Source organism: Adiantum capillus-veneris, chromosome 18 (assembly GCF_014529385.1).
Source record: "Adiantum capillus-veneris isolate H3 chromosome 18, ASM1452938v2, whole genome shotgun sequence".
Lineage (NCBI taxonomy): Eukaryota > Viridiplantae > Streptophyta > Polypodiopsida > Polypodiales > Pteridaceae > Adiantum > Adiantum capillus-veneris.
In genome coordinates, this window is record NC_140948.1 from 89070082 (window position 1) to 89090557 (window position 20476).

Here is a 20476-nt window from a genome sequence, read left to right on the forward strand (position 1 = left end):
CTATTGTGATCTGTGACTTGTTTTGAAGTGGTTATTTGGTGCTGTCGCGGTTGATTCTTGACTTGGAGTGTCCAAGTCAGTTACAGCTGCCATGTCCTCAGAGTGGCAACTCTGGAGGACACCCTCGTGCAATAAATGGCAACAAAGAGGCAAACAAAAACTTACCAAGCATCCATGTGATTGCCACAGGAAAATCAACATTCCACACACGAGAATCTTACAAGAAACAAAAAGAGAACTCGCAAAATTCCCACCACCAGCTGGCATGTACCTCCCTTGCCCTCCTCTCTCACTAGTAGCATCCCATACCACCCTATCCGAGAGTTGGGAGAGCCTATCAGGCTGGGCCATCACGGCTCCATGAGCTCTAGTGGTTTTGTGCACGTCGCCATGTCGTGCATGCTAGCAAGAAGAGGCTCTGATACCAATGTTAATCCCTCATTGGATTCGTCCTGCACACATGACGTGACACAAGCCATACTCATAGCTAGACACACATAGTGAGCGGACATTATGCTCACCTCCCGGCCATAGAGCCAATATGGTCACCCCCGAGCTTGGGAGCCTTCAGCCAAGCGAGCTAGCCTCTACCACGAGGGCCGGTGTCCCATACCACCAAACCAACACCAGTACGGGTGTGCGGGTAGAGCTGCCAAGGGCCTAGAGTCCAAGTGTGGTGATAACACGAGATATCTTACAAATGAGACCAATCTATTTTTAGGACTTCTTAACCTCCCTTCAACCAAGGGTGCGTTCACATGCAGGGCCCGTTCACACTCGTCGTACATAGCTCAGGAGCCCATCCTAATGTTTGGGGATGTAACGGGGGGCGGGACGCTGCGAGGGGGAAGGGATAGCGGTGGCGAGGAGGGTGGAAGCAGCAGCAAGCTTGGTTACCTTCGTGCCTTCATTCTTTTGCTTCTCCACATGTCTTCAGTTCCATCAAGGAAATTTCCAATTCAATGTACATATATTCATAAAGTCATTCCACAAAATACTGTCAACCCGTCAGTATCCCTAAAATCTCAAAGAGAAATTAGTGACTTTATTTAATATAGGAAAATCTGTGAGACAAAGGAGTGGATTGGCTCCCTTCTTTTGCAGTCCGCACCGCACCGGATTCAGCCTGTTGATTCATCGATAACTTTTGGCATAGACACTACTAATAGTCCAAAAGCTTCAAGGTGCAACTCTCTCTTAAGAGAATTTGCGATGTTCTCCTCCTCCATCCACTTTGCATCAAAGGCCAAAAAGTACCCTCGACCAAATTATTCGGTGGACCTAGCTTACCTTTCTGTTCTTTTGTTGTGCCATGTGACCTGTTGGTAGCAGGGATGTGACCTGTTGGTAGCCCTGCTGACCTCCCCTGTCAATTGGCACCTCAATCTCAATCGTCAAAGTTCTCTAATGAACCATCAGCTGATTCCCTTGGTTCTTCGGAACCCTTTGATTTTATTGCTTCGTCGGAACCCTTGGATGCACTATCATGTCATTCCCTTTCTTCTACAGAATCCTCTGATGAACTTGCGTCTGGTTCCCTTGGTTCGTCAGAGCCCTCGGATGCACTATCATCTGAATCCCTTACTTCTTCGGAATTCTTTGATGAACTTTCATCTGGTTCCCCTAGTTCTTTCTCTTCACTAAAAGACTCTTGCCCTGTTGAGGTGGACACTGGCTTGTCCGTAGGATAAGTCAATGAGCCGACATGCATTCCAAAACCTTGCTTAGCATTTCCCATAAGTCTCTGGATGGAGTCAAACTTTTGTTGTAGACAATACCGTCGAATCTCTTTTGGGAAACCACAGCAAAACTGTTCAATCTGGTCCCTCAAAGTTACCATCCGAAACAAGGACACTGGCAAATAGATATCCCAAAACCTCTAGTAGTAGTTATCCAATATGTCCTTTTTAGTCATTCTCAGATGATGCCAAGCCGTAGTGACATATTCTTATGTTTTCCCGGCAAAAGTGAAAATTCTCTTGAATTGTACCCACTTCTTAGGTGCTTCTCTGCGTAACAACAGAGTAGACCATCATGTATGTGCATTTGGTTTCAAGTACGATGCCACCTTTCGCATCTTGGGGAGTGTTCCGAGAACCGACCTCCCGAGAAGGCGACGTCAAGCTGTATGAACTCAAGGGCTCAATGGGTGTCCTAGTAGCCTGAAAAGGTATCAAACCTGACTACTTGACCCCATCCTTGAACTCCTTGGTCTTCTTGTCCAATTTTTCACTGTCAGAAAAGGACAAGCTCTCCTCCTCTAAACTGCTAAATGGCCTCTCATGCCTTCTAGACTTTTTCAAAAATCTGCTTTTTTGGCTTTTTCTACTTCTTCCGCCTTTTCTCATCCTCTTTGGAACTAGAGGACAACGAACTTTCGCAACTTTTTGAAGATGATGAAAAATCTGGGTCATCCTTGGAACGAACACGCTTCTTGGATCTGCTTACCACCTCAAAAGTTGACTTCCGGCCCAAATAGCTGGTGAAATTTGCTGATTTCCTCTTCTTCCTGAGAGTGCTTTAAGCCTTTCCTTAATTGGTTCATCTTCTTTTCAAGAGCTCTGTAAACGGTTCATTAGAAAGTTTACAGAGGTTGCTTCCCCTTTGCACACTTTCACACAGAAAGGAATCCCTTTCTCGTGGGGACCCACAGAGGTGACTACCTTTCAGACTTTGAAAGAGAAAATGACTACGGGACCAATTTTGACTTTGCCGGATTTGTTCGAAGTATATTGTGATGCTTGTGGTTGTAGTTTGGGTGTGGTCTTAATGCACGAAGGCCATGTCATTGCCTATGAGTGCCGATTGTTTTCAAGGCCGGAATTGACAGCACAGATTTATGAGAAAGAGCTTTTGGCGGTTATCCATGCTCTTACTCAGTGGCGACATTACCTACTCGGAGCCGATTTTACAGTCTTCACTAATTATCAGAGTTTACACTACTTCTTGTCACAAAAGCAACTTTCGGAAAAGCAGATGCGGTGAGCTAACATCTTGTCACAGTTTTACTTCCAGATTGTCCATGTTCAAGGACAGAAGAACTTGGTGGCACATGCTTTGTCCTCGAAGCCGTTAGTCTTGGCTATTTCCGCGATTCACCATAGAAGCTTCAAGGACATGGTCGATCAGTACGCCACAGATCCAGATTCTTCTGATGTATTCAATCGAATACAGAATGGGGAGGTAGTAGTGGGATATTCCATACAGGATGGCTACTTGACGAAGAAAATGATGTTGTGCGTTACACAACCGTTGACAGAAAAGGTTCTAACTGAATGCCATGTCCACCTTTTACGAGTCACCGGGCATTGACACCACCTTGGAAAGGTGTGGAGTGTTACTTCTTTTGGCCGAAACTGAAGCAGGACTTTGTCCACAGTTGCTTGGTATGCCAGAAGGTCAAGTTTGACAGGCATAAAGCACAGGGATGGTTACATCCTTTACCCATTCCCACCCGCCCCTGGGAAAGTATTGCAATGAATTTCATTTTTGATCTGCCGAAGACGCAGAGGTGGGCATGATTGCATTTGGACTGTCATCGACAGATTTAGCAAGATCATTTAGCGAGACTGTTCATTTCACAGATTTTCAGATTACATGGTGTTGGGTTAAAGGCCTAAATAACCCCTTTTTGTACATTTTTATACTTTGTCCACGTTCAATATGAACCTGGACACATTTTTTTTAAAGTCACTTATAATAAAAGTGAGAAAACCCAAAACTCACTTATTGAGTTTTCCCCAAAAACGTGAGCTCTCTCTCTCTCCCCGCTTCGATCCGTAGCACTTCCTCTCTGCTGCACTCCGCCTCCTGCTTCTTGCCCCAATCCTGCATTACATCGCGACGCGCACCTACCGGTACCTTCTGTTTCGCGCTTTCAACTGATATAGGAGACCTAGGGTTTCAAAACAGCTCTGCGCAGTCTGCTGGACAGCAAGTTAAAATTGCTCTCCCGCAATTCCATCGCGAAGCCCCTTTGCTTCCCGAGTCGAAAAAGTCACCAAACCTGCCAAAACAGCCCAAAAGAGGCTGTTTTTAGGTCAAAACAAGTGATTTACAGGTTATAACAGGTCAAAACAGCAATGCGCAGGTGTACCAAAGTTGTGGGATCACATGTATTGATGTTTGTCGCGACAAATTGAGTGAAAAGCTGAGTACAGGTGCTTAAAATTGCACTTTCCAACTAAAATTTCAGATTTGGACAGTTTCATGTAAAGAAATTGTAGTCTATCGTATGCAAAGTCTTGTGGTTGCTCCTACTTGCTGAAATTTTCAGCCTATTGCATCTCTCTTGTATCCACACTTGTGGTTGAATCAAAATGGCTTCTTCCTCTTCCGCATCTGACACTAAAAGTTTGATGGAAATCAAACGGTTCGATGGTCAAGGCTTCGACCTCTGGCAAGAACGTATGCAAGGTTATCCTTTTTTGAAAGGATTGTGAAGATGCATTGGAAGAGAATAAACTGCCAGGTTTGTCTGACGAAGAGTAGGCCAGGTTGAATAAGAAGTCTATGGCCTACATCAAAATGGCTATCAATGATGACATTTTGACGGACATCAAGCGTTTGGACTCTGCTTATGCAATATGGCAAAAGCTAAAGTCCAACTATGAAAACACGACGCCTGTGAACCAGGTGTATTTGATGCGAAAGTTGGTGAATATGCAACTTGATGACTCGAAGTTAACTTCTGAGCATTTGAGTGCTTTTACAAATGTGTTGAGTCAGTTGTGCAAGACAGTGGGCTTCAACAATTCGATGATAAGCTGAAAGCTATTTTCTTGCTTATGACATTGCCAGATACTTGGGAAACTTTGGTTGTTTCCTTGAGCAACAGTCCCACCCTCACATATGACGGTGTGAGAGGGTCTATTCTCAATGAAGAGATTAGACGCAAGTCTAGTGGGGAAGGTGGTAGTTCTGCCACCTTCCCCACTAGACCCACCCTCCCATATGACGGTGTGAGAGGGTCTATTCTCAATGAAGAGATTAGACGCAAGTCTAGTGGGAAGGTGGCAGTTCTACCTACAATGCAAGAGGTAGAAATCAAAAGCATGATGCGGGCAACAGGACTCAAAATAGAAGTAAGAGCAAGACAAAGGATAAGGATGTCACTTGTTATCAATGTGGCAGAAAGGGTCACAAGAAACCCGATTGCAGGTATTTTAAGAAAGAGCAGGAAAGGAAGAAGGAAACGCAAGATAAGAAGAAGAAAGATGAAGGAAAAATCAGTAGGTGATTCCTCCAAGGATGCTGAGAATACAAATGTATCCTCTAGTGTGGTCATTGAGGAGTTGTCAGACGTTGAGGAAATCTTGGATGCGGCTTCATACCCCTCAGATTTAGTGATAGCTAATGCAGAAGACATGCTTATCTCAAAGAAAGATGTCATTGATGCATTGCTCAACGTTAATGATGGCCTATCCCAATCATACATAATGGATTCTGGTGCTTCATTCCATGTGACTCCATCTTTGGAGTGTTTTGCTACATATGCTGCAGGCAATTATGGCAAGGTGTACCTTGGTGATAATTTTGCTTGCAATATTGAGGGAATGGGTACTATGCGTTTGGCTCTTAACAATGGTCAAGAGCTTGTGTTGAATGATGTCAGGTTTGTACTGGGCATTAAGAAAAGTTTGCTATCTATTAGCCAGTTAGATGCACATGGTTATACTACCATCTTTGCTGGGGGTTCATGGAAGTTGCTCGACTGCTCTATGCTTGTTGCAAAAGGGTCTAAAAGAGGTACTTTGTACTATCTTCGATGCAAAGCTTTGCCTCGCAAGTTTCTTGCTGTTGCTGAAATTGCTTCACACACGAAATTGTGGCATAAGAGACTTGGCCATATGAGCCAAAAGGGTATTGATGTGCTTTCCTCTCTGAAGAGAGTTGATATTAAAGGCAAAAACTTGGATTTTTGTAACGATTGTCTTTATGGAAAGCAAAAGAAATCTTCTTATTACTCTGGTGTCTCTCGCAAAGCTAATCCTCTTGATCTTATTCACTCCAATGTATGCACTATGCCTATTAAGTCTTTTGGTGGTGCATTGTATTTTGTTACATTCATTTATGACTGTACTAGGAAAGGATGGGTACATTTGTTGAAAAGTAAGAGTGAGACTTTTAATGCTTTTAAGAATTTTCATGCTTTTGTCACTACGCAAAAGAGTACTAAGCTTAAATGTCTCAGATCTAATAATGGAGGAGAGTATGTATCTGCTGAATTTCAACGTTTTTGTGATGAAAATGGGATTAAAAGGGAGTTGACAGCCCCTTATAATCCGTCTTCTAATGGTGTGGCTGAGAGGTATAATCGTACTTTATGCGACAGTGTGTTGCATGTTGTCCACCGCTAATCTTTCCCAAGAGTTTTGAGAGGAGGCATTGAAAACTGCAGTTCATATTTGCAATCGCTCTCCTAATAGTACGCTGAAAAATGACATTCCAAAGGAGGTTTGGTCTGGCAAACCTGCCTCTTATGATCATTTGAGAGTATTTCGCTGCGAAGCTTTTGTTCATGTACGCAATGACTTGAGAACAAAGCTTGATATGAAGTCCATTAAAGGAGTCCTCCTAGGTTATGGGGAAGAAGGTGAAATGGGCTATTGAGTGTGGTTACCACAGTTTAGAAAGGTAATACGCAGCCCAGATGTAGTGTTCAATGAGGCAAAATTGCTTAAAAATGCTACAAAATCTGATGCTGACAAGAAAACAGTCAGATTTCAGCCTTCCGTGCCACCTATTGTTGTTGAAAAAGAGCCTCGTGATGTATTACCGCAAGCTGAAATTGATAATCAGCCGGTTAACCTTGAGTCAGAAGAGGTAGAACATGATTTTGATGCTCCTAATGAGGATGGACAGCCACCTGAATTGGCTGAAAATGATTTTCAGCAGCGTGATAGAGCTGAAAATGAGTTGCCTTATGATGTAGAACCGTTGCCTGAGAATGTAGATCATTGGGTACGCAAGTCAACTCGTTTGAGAAGGCAACCGCAGAGATTTAACCCCTCTTTGGATCATGTAATGTTGACAGATGAGGGTGAACCTCTTACATATAAAGAGGCCACATCATGTGAGTCAAGCAGTAAGTGGGAGCTTGCGATGCAAGAGGAAATGAAATCCTTGTATGCAAATGATACTTGGGATCTTGTGCCATTGCCTAAAGGGAGAAAGGCTCTTCCTAACAAATGGGTATACAAGATTAAGATAGTGGATGAAAAACCCAAGTACAAGGCAAGATTGGTTGCAAAAGGATATGCACAGAAAGAAGGAATTGATTTTCAAGAAATCTTTTCTCCTGTTGTAAAGCTTACAACTTTACGTGTCCTTTTTGCTCTCGTTGCGGTGCTTGATTTGGAATTGAATCAAATGGATGTAAAGACAGCGTTTTTGCATGGTGACATTGAAGAGGACATATACATGAAACAGCCTGAAGGTTTTGTAGTTCCTACACGTAAGGAACTTGTATGCAAACTGAAAAGGGCTCTGTATGGTTTGAGACAATCATCACGACAGTGGTATAAGAAGTTTGATACTTTTATGTTGTCTAAGGCTTTAAACGCAGTCATGCAGATTATTGTTTGTATATGTAAAGGGATGAAGATGGTAGTCCCATCATACTTGTTCTCTATGTTGATGACACACTGCTTGCCGAGAAACATAAGACTAGTCTTGATGCTCTAAAACGTAAGCTAAATTCAGCATTTTCTATGAAGAATTTGGGTGATGCAGAGCATATTTTGGGCATGCGTATTAAAAGAGATAGAAAGCTGAAATTGTTGTTTTTATCTCAAGGAAGGTATATTGCAAAAGTACTTGACAGATTTAATATGGCTGATGTTAAGCCTCTTGGAGTACCTTTACCTCCATACACTAAGCTTAGCAAAGCAGATTGCCCAAAGGATGAGGTGGCATTGTAGGCAATGAAGGGAATCCCATATGGATTAGCTTGTGGTTCTCTTATGTATGCTATGGTTGCCACTCGTCTCGACATTGCTTATGCAGTGGGAGTTGTTAGTCGATACATGTTGAATCCTGGCAAAGCGCATTGGGAAGGTGTCAAATGCATTCTGAGATATTTGAAAGGTACACAATCAAAGTGTATTTGTTATGGAAAAAGTGACTTGAAATTGCAGGGATATTGCGATGCAGACATGGCAGGTGACATGGATACCTGGAAATCTACCAGTGGATATGTATTTTCCATTGCTGGTGGTGCAGTCTCTTGGTGTTCTATGTTGCAAAAAATTGTGACATTGAGTACTACTGAGGCTGAATATATTTCAGCCACAGAGGCTTCAAAGGAGGCCATTTGGTTGGGCAGACTTGCAAAAGAACTTGGCATGCCTGCTTATACACCCGTGTTGGGTTGTGATAGCCAGAGTGCTGTCTATTTAGCCAAAAATTCCATGTTTCATGCGCGTACCAAACACATAGATGTGCGGTACCACTTCATACGACAGGTATTGGAGGATGGTCTAGTCACCTTGACTAAGATCCATACACAGGTTAACCCTGTAGATGTTCTCACCAAGAGTCTTGCTAAGGCTCAACATGAGCATTGCATACAACTGGTGGGAGTTGGTTAACTTAAAGGCGTCATTTATGCCTTTAAGTGGGAGGTTGTTGGGTTAAAGGTCTAAATAACCCCTTTTTGTATATTTTTATTCTTTGTCCAGGTTCAACATGAACCTGGACACATTTTTTTTAAGTCACTTATAATAAAAGTGGGAAAACCCAAAACTCACTTATTGAGTTTTCCTCAAAAACGTGAGCTCTCTCTCTCTCTCCCTACTTCGATCCCTAGCGCTTCCTCTCTACTGCACTCCGCCTCCTGCTTCTTGCCCCAATCCTGCACTACATCGTGACGCGCACCTACCGGTACCTTCTGCTTCGCGCTTTCACATGGCATGCCTGAGACAATAGTCTCTGACAAAGATCCCCGATTCACGAGTTTGTTTTAGAAGGCTATTTGAGAGAACATTGGCACACGGTTGCAGTTCTCGTCATCTTTACACCTGCAGACAAATGGACAATCTGAGATTGCAAATTCAGTTGTACTGGATTTATTGAAGTCTTACACCTCTTGCCAAGTTTTGCGTGACACCTCCAGATGCAGCGGATTGCAGGCACACTGTGGTGCATTTGTTTGCTGACACTCAGTGCCCTCCGCGTTATGTTTTTGTGCATGAGGATTCTTGGACTGCACGCTCGGCTTGGGCCTGGGCGGGGCAGTCACTTCATGGGTGCTTGTCTAGAGGTCGTTCGGATGAGATTACTCCCCATCCAAACCAGCCTCAAAGATAGCGAGGTTGGCTGTTGTGGCAGCATCTGTTTTTTCTCACTGAGTCCATGAGGATTATCTCATGGAATGTGCAGGGATTAGGAGGGCCCCAGTTTCAGCGTCAGAGGGGTCGGCTGTGTCAGGAGCTGCAGAGATGCCTTGTGGGTGGTGAGATTGACATCCTTATGCTGCAGGAGGACCATCTTTGTGAGAGCCGCATTCGGCAATGTGGTTAGATTTTGCATGGTCACTTTGAGACTTTTTGGTCATCTGCTTTTGGACCTGGAGGCATCCAGGGTGGGGTATGTATGACCATTACGGACTATTTGTAGCAAACCATTGTGGGCAGGGGGATTATTGTGTCAGGCAAGGCTCAGTGGATTACTAAGCAGGTTCAGGGTTGCCTGAAGGGTTTCCTGAACATCTGCGCGCCCAATGTAGCGAGTGCACGTGCAGAGTTTTGGGCTCACATTGCAGAGTCTCAACCCCAGGCAGAGCAATGGTGCATTGGGGGAGACTTCAACATGTTGGAGGACCCAGCAGACAGGGATGGAGGTAGCCATACTACTGTGCATGGAGATGAGTTGGCAACTTGGGAGAGGCTATGTATGACTGCGGGTTACAGATGTGTGGCAGCATTCTAGCTTTGTGAGGCCACCTGACTGCCTGGCCTTCTCTCGTTTGGACCGTCGAGTGGGACGAGTGCATCTATCTCGAAAAGATCGCTTTTACACTAGTGAATCACTTCTGTGACTTGGGTGGGACTGTTGGCATTTTGGTTGGGACTTCCTTTTCGGACCACGCACCAATGATCCTCACAATGATTGATGAGCAGAGGAGGGGGAGCATGGTGCTACGCATCCCAGAGAGGGTCTTGCTGGAATCTGCGCTCAGAGAGCGAGTGGAGGCTCTTTTGATAGAGAGCTTAGACTTATAGTACTCTCTTGCTGATAGAGTGGCCTCAGGACTTGCTCAGCTTAGTCAGCTCTTTCTTCAAGAGTCTTCGGCTCTCCTGGCTCCAGCGAGAGAGGAGCAGCGCCTCCGACGGGGCGTTGCTTCCTCGTAGAGGATGCAGGAAGCAACATCCAGATAGTCCTTGGTTGGAGGAGCAGTTACAGCAAGCTCGCCGTCAGCACAGAGGAGAGGCGCCATGAGTTTGCTTTCCATCGACAGGCATCTCAGTGGACCTAGGTGGGTGACAGAGTGACAGGCGCTTTCTTTTGAGGCAGTGAGACCTCGGCATACGCATGCCAAAGTCAGTCAGTTGAGGAGGCCCAGACGGTCAGTTGCTTCAGAGCCAGAGGACATGCGTGCAGTTGCTAATGACTTCTACCGTGATTTACTGTCTGCAGAGCCCCAGTCAAAGCGTCAGGATGCATGCAAAGAGCAGGTGTGGGCACAGATGCCTTGTCTTGTGACTGAGGAGATGCGTCAAAGGCTTGAGCTGCCTCTACATCTAGAGGAGCTGTACACGGATCTTAGTGCACTCCCCCGTGGTAGCTGTCCAGGTGAGGGTAGCTTCACTCCCAGCTTCTTCTTGGAGTAGTGGGACTTGCTTGGCTCACATCTTTGTAGTGCTTTTCAGTACATCCTGCACACAGGTGAGATGCCTGAGAGCATGAGTGAGTGCCTGATTTACCTCATTCCCAAGGAGGGTGGCTCCTTGGATGAGATTTGACAGTAACACCCCATCACCATCCTCAACTCAATTTACAAAATTCTTGCCAAGGCTCTGAGTTTGAGGATTCAGCCACTTCTAGAGAGCCTTATACATGGGACTCAGACAGGTTTTGTCAAGGAGTGTAGTATCCTTGACAACATCTTTACTTTTTGGGAGGCCTCTGCCCTCGCACGGCTCTGTGGTGAGGATTTGGTGATTCTTCTTCTCGATTTTGAGAAGGACTATGACAAAGTTGACTAGGATTTTTGGAGGGCACTCTACGCAGGATGGGCTTCTCACATGCTTGGATCAGAGGGGTGTCAACTTTGTACAGACGAGCACACAGTTAGGTGTTTTAGCAGGAGGTAGAGGTGATCGTTTCATGCTCACACGTTCGGTCAGACAGGGCTTCCCTCTTGCCCCCTTTCTCTTTCTGTTCCATGCTGAGGCAATGAGCAGGTTTTTGGTTTCACAACAGGTTGGTTTATGTGGCTTAGCGCTCCCTATTCGGGGAGATGAGCTACTGGACGCTGAGTTTGCAGACGACTCATCCTTGTACTTGGATAGCCAGGAGGCCAACCTACACAGGTGTGAGCAAGCTCTTGAAACTTTCTGTTGTGCATCTGGCGCACTTTCAAATGGAGAAAGACAGTGGCTTTCTCGGTTGGTAGTGTTCCTACGCCCGATTGGATGCCAGGTGAGGGTTTCAGGTGGATTCCCCCAAGGACTGCAGTTCGTTACTTGGACTGTCAGGTTGGTTTCGACTTGTCTCCCGAGCAGCAGATTGCTCCCCTCCTCCTGTCTATCAGGAGGAAGTTGTTACACTGGAGCTCCGCACAACTTTCTTTGGCAGGCAGAGTTGTAGTGGCCAACCAGGTGTTGTTGGCTACTATGTGGTACATCACTTCTTGTTGGATTTTCTCGAGTTCTTGTATTAGCGAGGTAGAGAGGCTGATCAGGAACTTCCTTTGGTCAAGGCGTGACACTCAGATAGCCCGGGCCAAAGTGGCATGCCAAGTCATCACTCTTCCTTGTTCTCAGGGAGGGTTGGGTATCATAGACCCAGCACAGCACAGCAGAGCCCTTCTTGGGAAGTTCATCGTCAGAGGACTTCTTCCAGGTGAGGAGCCCTGGAAGGAGTTCTTGCTTCAGCGGCTTAGTGCTAGGGTGCCTCAAGCTGGAGGCCCATGGGGACCCTCGACTAGATGGATTTTCATAGAGATGCGCAGAGTTGGCTTGAGCAGGAGACTGGAAAACCGCTTCGCTGTGAGTATGCTCCGATCTTGGGAGCAATTGCGGCGAGGCCCGGAGCAGCATCAGCCTACTTGCACGGAAGAGCGCCTGAGACAGCCCCTTGTTTGGAACCCCGTGGTTGGCACTCAGAGAGGCCACTTGGTTGTAGTCGGCCTCATGTTTCTTGGGGTCCCATGGCAGAGGGTCCAACACGCTCTCTAGGTGACTGGTTACAGTTTTCAGGCTTGTGAGAGGAGCTTCAAGGCATTCTACAGGGCATGAGAGGGGGGTAGAGCATGTGTCAAGACATCTCAAAGGCATTACCAGCTAAGTGGCTCACACCTCTCGAGTCAGCAGTGCCCAGATGGATGGGAGCCTTCACGCGATTGGAGGTTCTCATCTCACTTCGGGCTTGCTCAGAGACTATACTCTCCCTGTTTTTCGAGCTACAAGGTGAGGGACGCTTACACCGAGTTGCAGTAGAGGCCCCGCAGGTGGCTAAGCGCTGTTTTCAAAGGATTCGCGTGGTGGGCATCTGTGGGAGGACTTGTGTCATAGATCCCGACCCAGCAACTCTTGAGACTAGCCACTAGAGACTATGGGCTTGGGAGAGTTGTCCACTGGCACGAGTACAGTGGGATCCTAGAGTGGCTGTGGAGGGACCCTTTCCCCTCTATAGACCATCCAAGTGTCCCTTTCTTTCAGTACACTGTTCGACTGGGACGTCACATACTAGCAGTGCAGAGAGAGGCTCGTCCTGCTGCAGCACCTCATTGGCAGGAGGAGGGTCTCACGGCTGAGTTCTTCGCAGCTTTTTGGGAGAGGTCGTGGGACTCCAGACAACCGAGACGAGTCACTTTGTTCCAGTGGTGGCTGGTTGCACACAGAGCTACATCAGCTGGGAGCTGGCTTGTACATAGTGGTCTCTCGGCCGCATATGCAGCTTGTGACCATCTTGTGGAGAGTCAACGTCACTATCTTTGGGACTATCCTTTGGCACAGCAGGTGTGGCTTCAGCCTTCATGTCCTTCGGCTAATGCCAGGCCTTTCCACAGCTCGGCAATACACTTGGGGGGCAACTGCTTGGTCCACTCTCACGGGCCCAGCACTTCAGTTTGAGCTATGCTGGTGGATGATAGTGATGCAGGGGGGTCGACCTACTACAAAGCTTACTCAACAGGAGTGGTACAGCGAGAGAAAGGAGTGTTGGGAGCGGAGCTCATCGATGGCCTGACACTCTAGTTCATCCGGCGGGCCCGTTGCTTCCGCATCTTCGAGGCTTGCCCTTTACCACCAGCAGAGACTGTTCGAGACTGTTCGGGATCTTTGGCTAGAGCTGATCCATACTCTCAGAGGACAGTTCGAGAGACTCCAGGGCAGTTCTGACCGCATAAAGAGGCTTTCCTTCAACTCTGGTGTCCTGGGCCTTTTTTCACCATGGTTCAGGGTGTGCTTAGATGGCACTACCGTCCACCTGTGTGGCTTTTCCCTCCTCCCATCTCTTGATTTAGCCTCATTGTACATATGTTGTTTTTTCATTGGGAGAGTCTCCACATCATGATTGTTGTAGCCGTCTCTTGTAGAGGAGGTTATAGCCCTATGGGCACTTTCATTAACTAATAGAAGGATCTTTTTCTCGAAAACGAAAAAAAGTGTCCAAAGAATCTCCCTTGGTCATCCGAAGATGATTCCAAGAGGTTCGTATATTTCGTTCGTACTCCCGAGTCAGCCAAGAAGAAATAAAGAGCCTTTTGAATTTCAACCAGTTGACCGGAGCTTCCTGCCTCAGAAGAAGAGTGGACCACCATGTTTGAGCATTTCCCTTGAAGAAAGATGTAGCCCTCCTAATCTTGGAGTGCTCTGAGTAATGCCCTCCAGAGAAAGCTATGTCGAACTGCTGAACGAAGGCCAAAGCCCTCGGAGCATCTCGGAACCCAGAAAAGGAGTCAAACTTAATCGACTGTCTACCTTCTTTGAATTCTTTTACTTTCTTGCTTTTGTCTTCGAGAAAGTCATATTGGTTGGCTCTAAAAAAATGCTTCTTCTTTGCATAAAACATGTGATCGTCAGAGTCCGAACTATCTGAGGATGATTCCTCGGTAGAACTGTTAGAAACTGGGCGAAATCTGGGCTTCTTTGCCTTTTTTGGCCCTTTTCAAAGCTTTGCTTTTTGCTTCTCTTTTTGCCTTTTCTATCTTCTTCGCTCGAGTCAGAAGAGCTAGAAGAACTATCAAAAGAAGAAGAAGAAGAAGAATTGGGTAGTCCTTCAAATCGTACACGCTTCTTCTGCTTTCTTGCCGATGCAAAAGAAGATTGACGACCCAAATAACGAGAGAAGTCACTCCCCTTCTTGTGCTTTTTCCCTTGCTTTTTGGATTTGTTTATAAGCGTCCAAAAGCCGGCTGATCTGTGTTTGAACCACCTCTTGTAATCCTTGCTCTGTAAACATCCTCGGAGAAGGAGGTTTCTTGATCGCCGGTTTGATGGGTGGTTGTGTGGCTTTCTGCCACTCGGTGCGCACTTCTGCGATGGATTGCTGAGACAAAAAACTTGCAAATTCGGAACCTTCGCAATTTTAATCATCTGCTTTGTTGCCTCGTCAACCTGCTGTCAACGTTCGATCTCTTGAAGTTCGAACTGAGTAGGCTGAGGTGGGCCGTACTCTTCCTCTGTTTGATCATAAGAATCTTCTTCGTGATCTCCTCCCGCATTCGTAGATGCAGAAGAAGTCGAATGATTCTTGTTGGAATCCATAAGTGCCGCAAGAAAAGGATCGGATTTCTCAGTAGAAGAGAAATCGGCCGCACTCGTAACCAACTTGGACACCCCAAGTCAAGATTCTACCGCGACACAACAAAGATTCACTTCAAAACATTTCACAAAGATATTGGTCTGTGCCCAGAGGTATTGGTCCCAAAGACTGGCGCCCCTTTTGGTATTTCTTTTTATATTAATTTGTGTTCAAAGTACAAAGAGAGCCCCTGGGTGCTCACTCTCAAACTTTGCGTCCAGATGCCCCTAAAGAGTGAGTCCCTGTGGACTTATTTATTCTTACAAGGGATGCCCCAAAAGCTTTTAAATTTAAAAGCAGAAGTTTCCACAAGCAATTGGTCTTCCAAAACTGCCAAAAGCTGTTTGCGTAATTTCCGGCAGATCCGCACGGCAATCAGCGCGATTTGCAAAGATCCGTACAGTCAACGTATTTTGAAAAATTCCGTACGCCAGCCACGTCAGCAACCGCTTAGCTTTATGTTTTTTTGTCCCCGGGGTCCCCTCGTCACTTGGCCATAAGTTGGGACAACTTATAGGGTTGCCACTCACCAGTTTGTGACACCTACCGGTCTTTGCCAAAACTACACATATAGATGAGGTCTCCAACTATATAGATAGAATGGGAGCGGGAGTGTTGATACCCATCCTATTATATGTAGATGAGCTTGTGCTTATTTCAAACTCTCACGAGGGGCTATTACAACACCTGAATGCATTGCAACCCTTTTGAGTGGATAGAGACCTCATGAACCTTGGTTATGACGTTCAAGACCACAAAAGCATGGGTAATTAGATCACGACTGCAATTCACATTCTGAGAAGAGGGAATTAAGTAAGTAGATCCTTTACACTTGAGTCACTTTCAAAGGGCCGCAATTCTCAATGAAGGAGGCAGCAAAGGCCAAACTTGCACTTGGTTTTGCAGCTTTGGGAGCACTTGAGAGACAGCGTGCAGATACACTTCTAAGAACCATGCAGAACGATATGGTTGTCCACTACAATGGAACACTTATACTACTTTATGGTACAATGATTTAGGGGTTGAGTGCTGTTTTGGATAAGTAGGGATTGAATTTCTCATCTCTGTCGTAAGAGGAGAGACATTGGCGGGGTGCAATGGACCAGAGAGAGACTATTGATGGATGGCAACATATTGTGTTCCACAAATTATTCACGTGCAGTGAAGATTAGAGCTGCTTTGACCTGTTTTTGATCCCAGAGAGATTTTGTTGAAGAACAAGAGAGTGTGGGTCTAGTGATGCCAACACAATTAGCCATTAAAGATTTTCCAGTGCCAGCCGCCTCTAATCATACATGAAACATGTAAGGGGAATGCTGAAGGAGGAGGGTATGGAACGGGAACGATGTGGAACGGGAGGCATTAGATTAACCTAAATTATGCAATTTTTAATTCCATTTCTCAGGACAGTAATTCCTAGTAGTGCACGAACGCACTCCCACAATTCAAGGGCCCAAAAGGGCTATTCCCTGTAACTTACGATAAATGTGACCCATAAGACCTTTAAAAAACTCGTTGCGTGGCCACTGTCGGAACGGCTTTTCATAACCGAAATGATACTGAAACATATTTGAGAACGGGTAACGGCACGTGATTGGAACGGCATTTTCAGAACACCACATGAGTGGAACGCATTCCGAGCATTGCAAGGGCTGCAAACAGGCTTCCCTGTTTCTATGCCTCTGCTCCCTCATCCATTGACCTACCTGTCAGGTCAGCTCTTCAGAGGAATAACAGCAGACAAGGCCACTGCCATCTATAGATCAAGATATCCTTAACCACAAGGACAGCTTCCTCGCCATAAGCAGATTCAAGCCATCATCGGCTGCCATTGGAGGAATATTGCACGATAACTAAGTTGGTCTCTCCCTCTCAAGGAAACCCTGATGGTGACAGCCCACTGAGAAAGACAACTCATAAAACTTTGCTGTTGTAGCATACAGATCTGGAGTCATTTGAGCACCTTTTTACACCTATTCTAGCTAGGAATTTAGTCAGGCTTAAACTTCATTCATTGTTACATGCTATGGTGAACAACATCATCATCAATTCTAATTTTTTATCGTCTCATGGGCCAGTTTGGCCTTTAAGATATGTTAATATATCTTCCTTCCATTTTTATGTAAAAACAAAGGTGGCTAAATGGATGAGGCTTTAGAGGAAAATCACATTATGGACTAGAAACAAACCTTTTTTGTACAAATGCCACATAGTAAAGAGCTCACTTTCTTCATCATCAACGATCACCCTTGCACTTTTGATGAACAACATAGCTTATGTTTTCAAGTGCCACACCTTGTCTATTTCAGCTAAACCACACGAATCTGTGATAAGATGATCCCCAAGAGGTCTTGCGATAGGTTGTTCTTTGAGAAGGTTTCTCTTGTGAAGTATATTTTCAAGGAAAGGAAACCCTAATACTTCATACATGGATGAAAAGTTGTGAGTGGCACTAGGTTTCAAGTGCCTGTAGTAAATTGAATGCTTGCTATTATAACTATGCTCTACCTCCTCCAACAATCTGTGCCTTAAGTTTAAAGCAAGCACAAGCTATGTCGGGCTGACATCTTTGTGCTCCTCCCATCTTCTGAACATTTTCCTGCTAGCAATGATTTTATCTCCATCAACAAGCCTCTTAGATTTCATGTACTAAGACATGCTTTCTCAATTCTAGCACAGCCCTTCAAGGCGATGGTAAGGGTGAAACAGTTTTAAAATCCAGAAATTAAATGCTCGCTGCAATGAAGTCAAGCTACCTATGTAAGCACTCTACTTTCTCTAATCATTCCAATCTGAAGTAGTAAATGACATGCATAAAGTGATGATTCATCTCTATAACCTTGTATCTTTTACAGACTATCTTAACTTATTATTTTGTTCAGAGCTGTTGATATATAAAGTGCTGCATTCCTTCTTTTTCGCAGTAATAAAATCCTTGCTCAATGTTCTTGGATACTAAACACATTAAGTTTGCTCACTTGCTGCTTCGAATAGTTCGACACACCCACTGCCGAAGTAAGATCCAACTCCACAGACTCTTTTAAGCTTTCCATCAATGCTGCATTGCTCAAAGTAGGAAATGGGAAATGAATCTGCAATGTGGGAAAATCATGCTATTGTAACTATAACCATAAACCTCATATTCTCTGTTCCTTCCGAGGAAAAGCATTGACACTAGACCTGGTAGAGATCCACCCTCTTTCTACCAAGACGTTGCAAGCTTCTACGCAGAGCTTCTAGCAAGGACTTCCGCCCAAGCCTGAACCCACCCCCTGTTATCCACCAATTTATAGATCCATCACTAAAAGATTACTAACGAACAGTAAGAACTGCCAACATTAAAATGTCATTCTTACCGACAAGGAAGTTAGACCATGGTATAGTGAAAAATTTGGTGGCAATAATGGGAAGTGTCTCCGTATCAGATGCATTTTCACTTCGTTGTTTGGAAAACTTTCCGACTAATTGCTCAGCTGAGGTGCCACTTTTGATACCTTGATATCCATAAACCTGTGGTCATCAGTACAAAAACTAAATAAGGCAGCCATTCTAAGCAAGTGATTCCATGTGCTCTCATCAAAATTTGTAGCAGTGTCAATCCTGTTTTCAATAAACAAAATCATGATTAAATCTTTGATCTTCTCAAAAACAGGACTTACAACCAAAACATTTTCTATTGGTCTTCTTTTGTGAATCAAGAATCGAAACATAAACTAGTGAAATCAACACCCATGCTGCATCGTGCTGCATTAACCCTCTTGTAACAATCGAGCAACGCTAATAAACAAATTTTTCAATCTGAAGAAGTTTATTTGAGAAACACTGTCTTGGTGGCAAACTTGTCAAACCGGAAACCTAGGCTAGCCACCAGTGACTGAAGCACCCCTTTCAAGAATATTTGCTGCTAATTTTGGTGTCCCTTGCCGTATTTTGTGCCTAGAAATGGCAGGGAAGAAAAGATGGAGATGAGGGGGAGGGAGTAGGCATGCACAGATCTGACATGACCTAGAATGAGAAAGAGCAACTGGAAGTTGGAACCTTGCATGAGACAAACACTAGCAGACTTTGCCACCAAGATAGAATCTAAAGAGCCTTAATATGCACGCCCCACTCTAGAGTCTACACTCAGATCAGACACAGACATCACTGCCTGTTAAATGTGAGAGTGCGCGCGCGCGCGCGTGTGTGTGTGTGTGTGTGTGTGTGTGTGTGTGTGTGTGTGTGTGTGTGTGTGTGTGTGTGTGTGAGAGAGAGAGAGAGAGAGAGAGAGAAGAGAGGGGGCGATCAGCCCCCCATGACTACCATGAGCAAGAGACCCAATACAATCAGATGTGTGATCTCTCTGAGATGAGAGATGTGGAGGTGGGTACCCCCTTGGCCCCATAAATAGGTGCCCAAGGGGAGGTAGGGCAAGGCCTGATAAAAATCCCCACGACCAAACAGAAAAATGATATATGGAAATATCTGTGGGAGCCCGGACAAAAGTGGGCGGCCGGCCCCAAACTCGGGCGGCCGGACCAAGTACAACCTAGACAATGGGTGGCCAGCCTATTGACGGACATACTAGCCGTACAAGTATGCCCTAGACCTGGGAAGCACCAGAGTGGTGCAAGTCTAACACCCCCTCTCAGCACCGGATGCTGAACAAACCGCGTGAATCCCAAGATGTGAGGCAAATCATAAAGATGTCTGCTGCGATGTCCACTGAAGAAAAATACTCCATGAGTGTAGCAGCAGTCTGGGGTGTCCCAACCGCCGAGAGATCTCCATGGTAAAGTGCCGTCACGAGCAGTGTAGCAAACTGTTGTACTCCACCGATACAGCGTGAAGATACTGCGTGAAGGTCCCGAACTGAGTGTGAAAGCAACTCCTTGTCGTGAAAGAAGTGCCAATAGACCTGCAAGTATCTTGCCCAATAGGATTTGTGGTGTCTATAGTCAAACCGTCTAGAGAAAATGAGGAAGCCCAAGAACCGTCATGAGAATGACCGGAAGCCGGTCAATGCATGAACTTGCAACCCAGTGTGGCCAGGTGGCTAAGCTGTGTAAAACTCTAGGAAGGCCAAATGTAGCAATCTGCACCGTAAACTCCTCCAAATCAAGGAAAGCTAGACTAAATAGTCTGCACTATAGAAGCTACCGTAAGCTGCAGCAAACACCGAAAGACCGCATGGATCACCATCGGATGGTGTCCTGTTAGTAGGTAGGGTAATCCAAGATGAGGGGAAAGCCAGACTCAACAGTTTGCGCAAGGGCCTCTGAGAAGCGGTGTGGTCAAATCAAGCTGTCTTCACTGTAATCATCTTGTAGAAGAAGGAAAGCCAGACTAAGTAGTCTGCGCTGTGAAGATCCTACCTGTCTGCGCCATCTTACCAAGACCAATCTGTTTGCGCCATCTTTCCTTTATCTCCTGTCTCCAATCCTCCCTTGTCAACCAAAACAGAATCCGCACCAGCGACGCCACCAAACTACAACTCGGTGTGGCTCTCAATGTGAATGAGCTGGGA

At 45.5% G+C, this 20476-nt stretch overlaps 1 protein-coding gene across 1 annotated transcript in view; it reads right to left on the reverse strand.

Moving 5' to 3' along the window:
• LOC147436000 (putative oxidoreductase At1g06690, chloroplastic) overlaps positions 1-20476 on the reverse strand; it is a 134560-nt gene that overhangs the window by 61005 nt on the left and 53079 nt on the right. Inside the window, exons 3-5 of the mRNA XM_086488908.1 lie at positions 18327-18480; positions 18151-18242; positions 17949-18062 (exon numbers count right to left, since the gene is read on the reverse strand). Of these exons, the coding sequence (XP_086345034.1) occupies positions 17949-18062; positions 18151-18242; positions 18327-18480 (360 nt within the window). The remainder of the gene's footprint in view (positions 1-17948; positions 18063-18150; positions 18243-18326; positions 18481-20476) is intronic.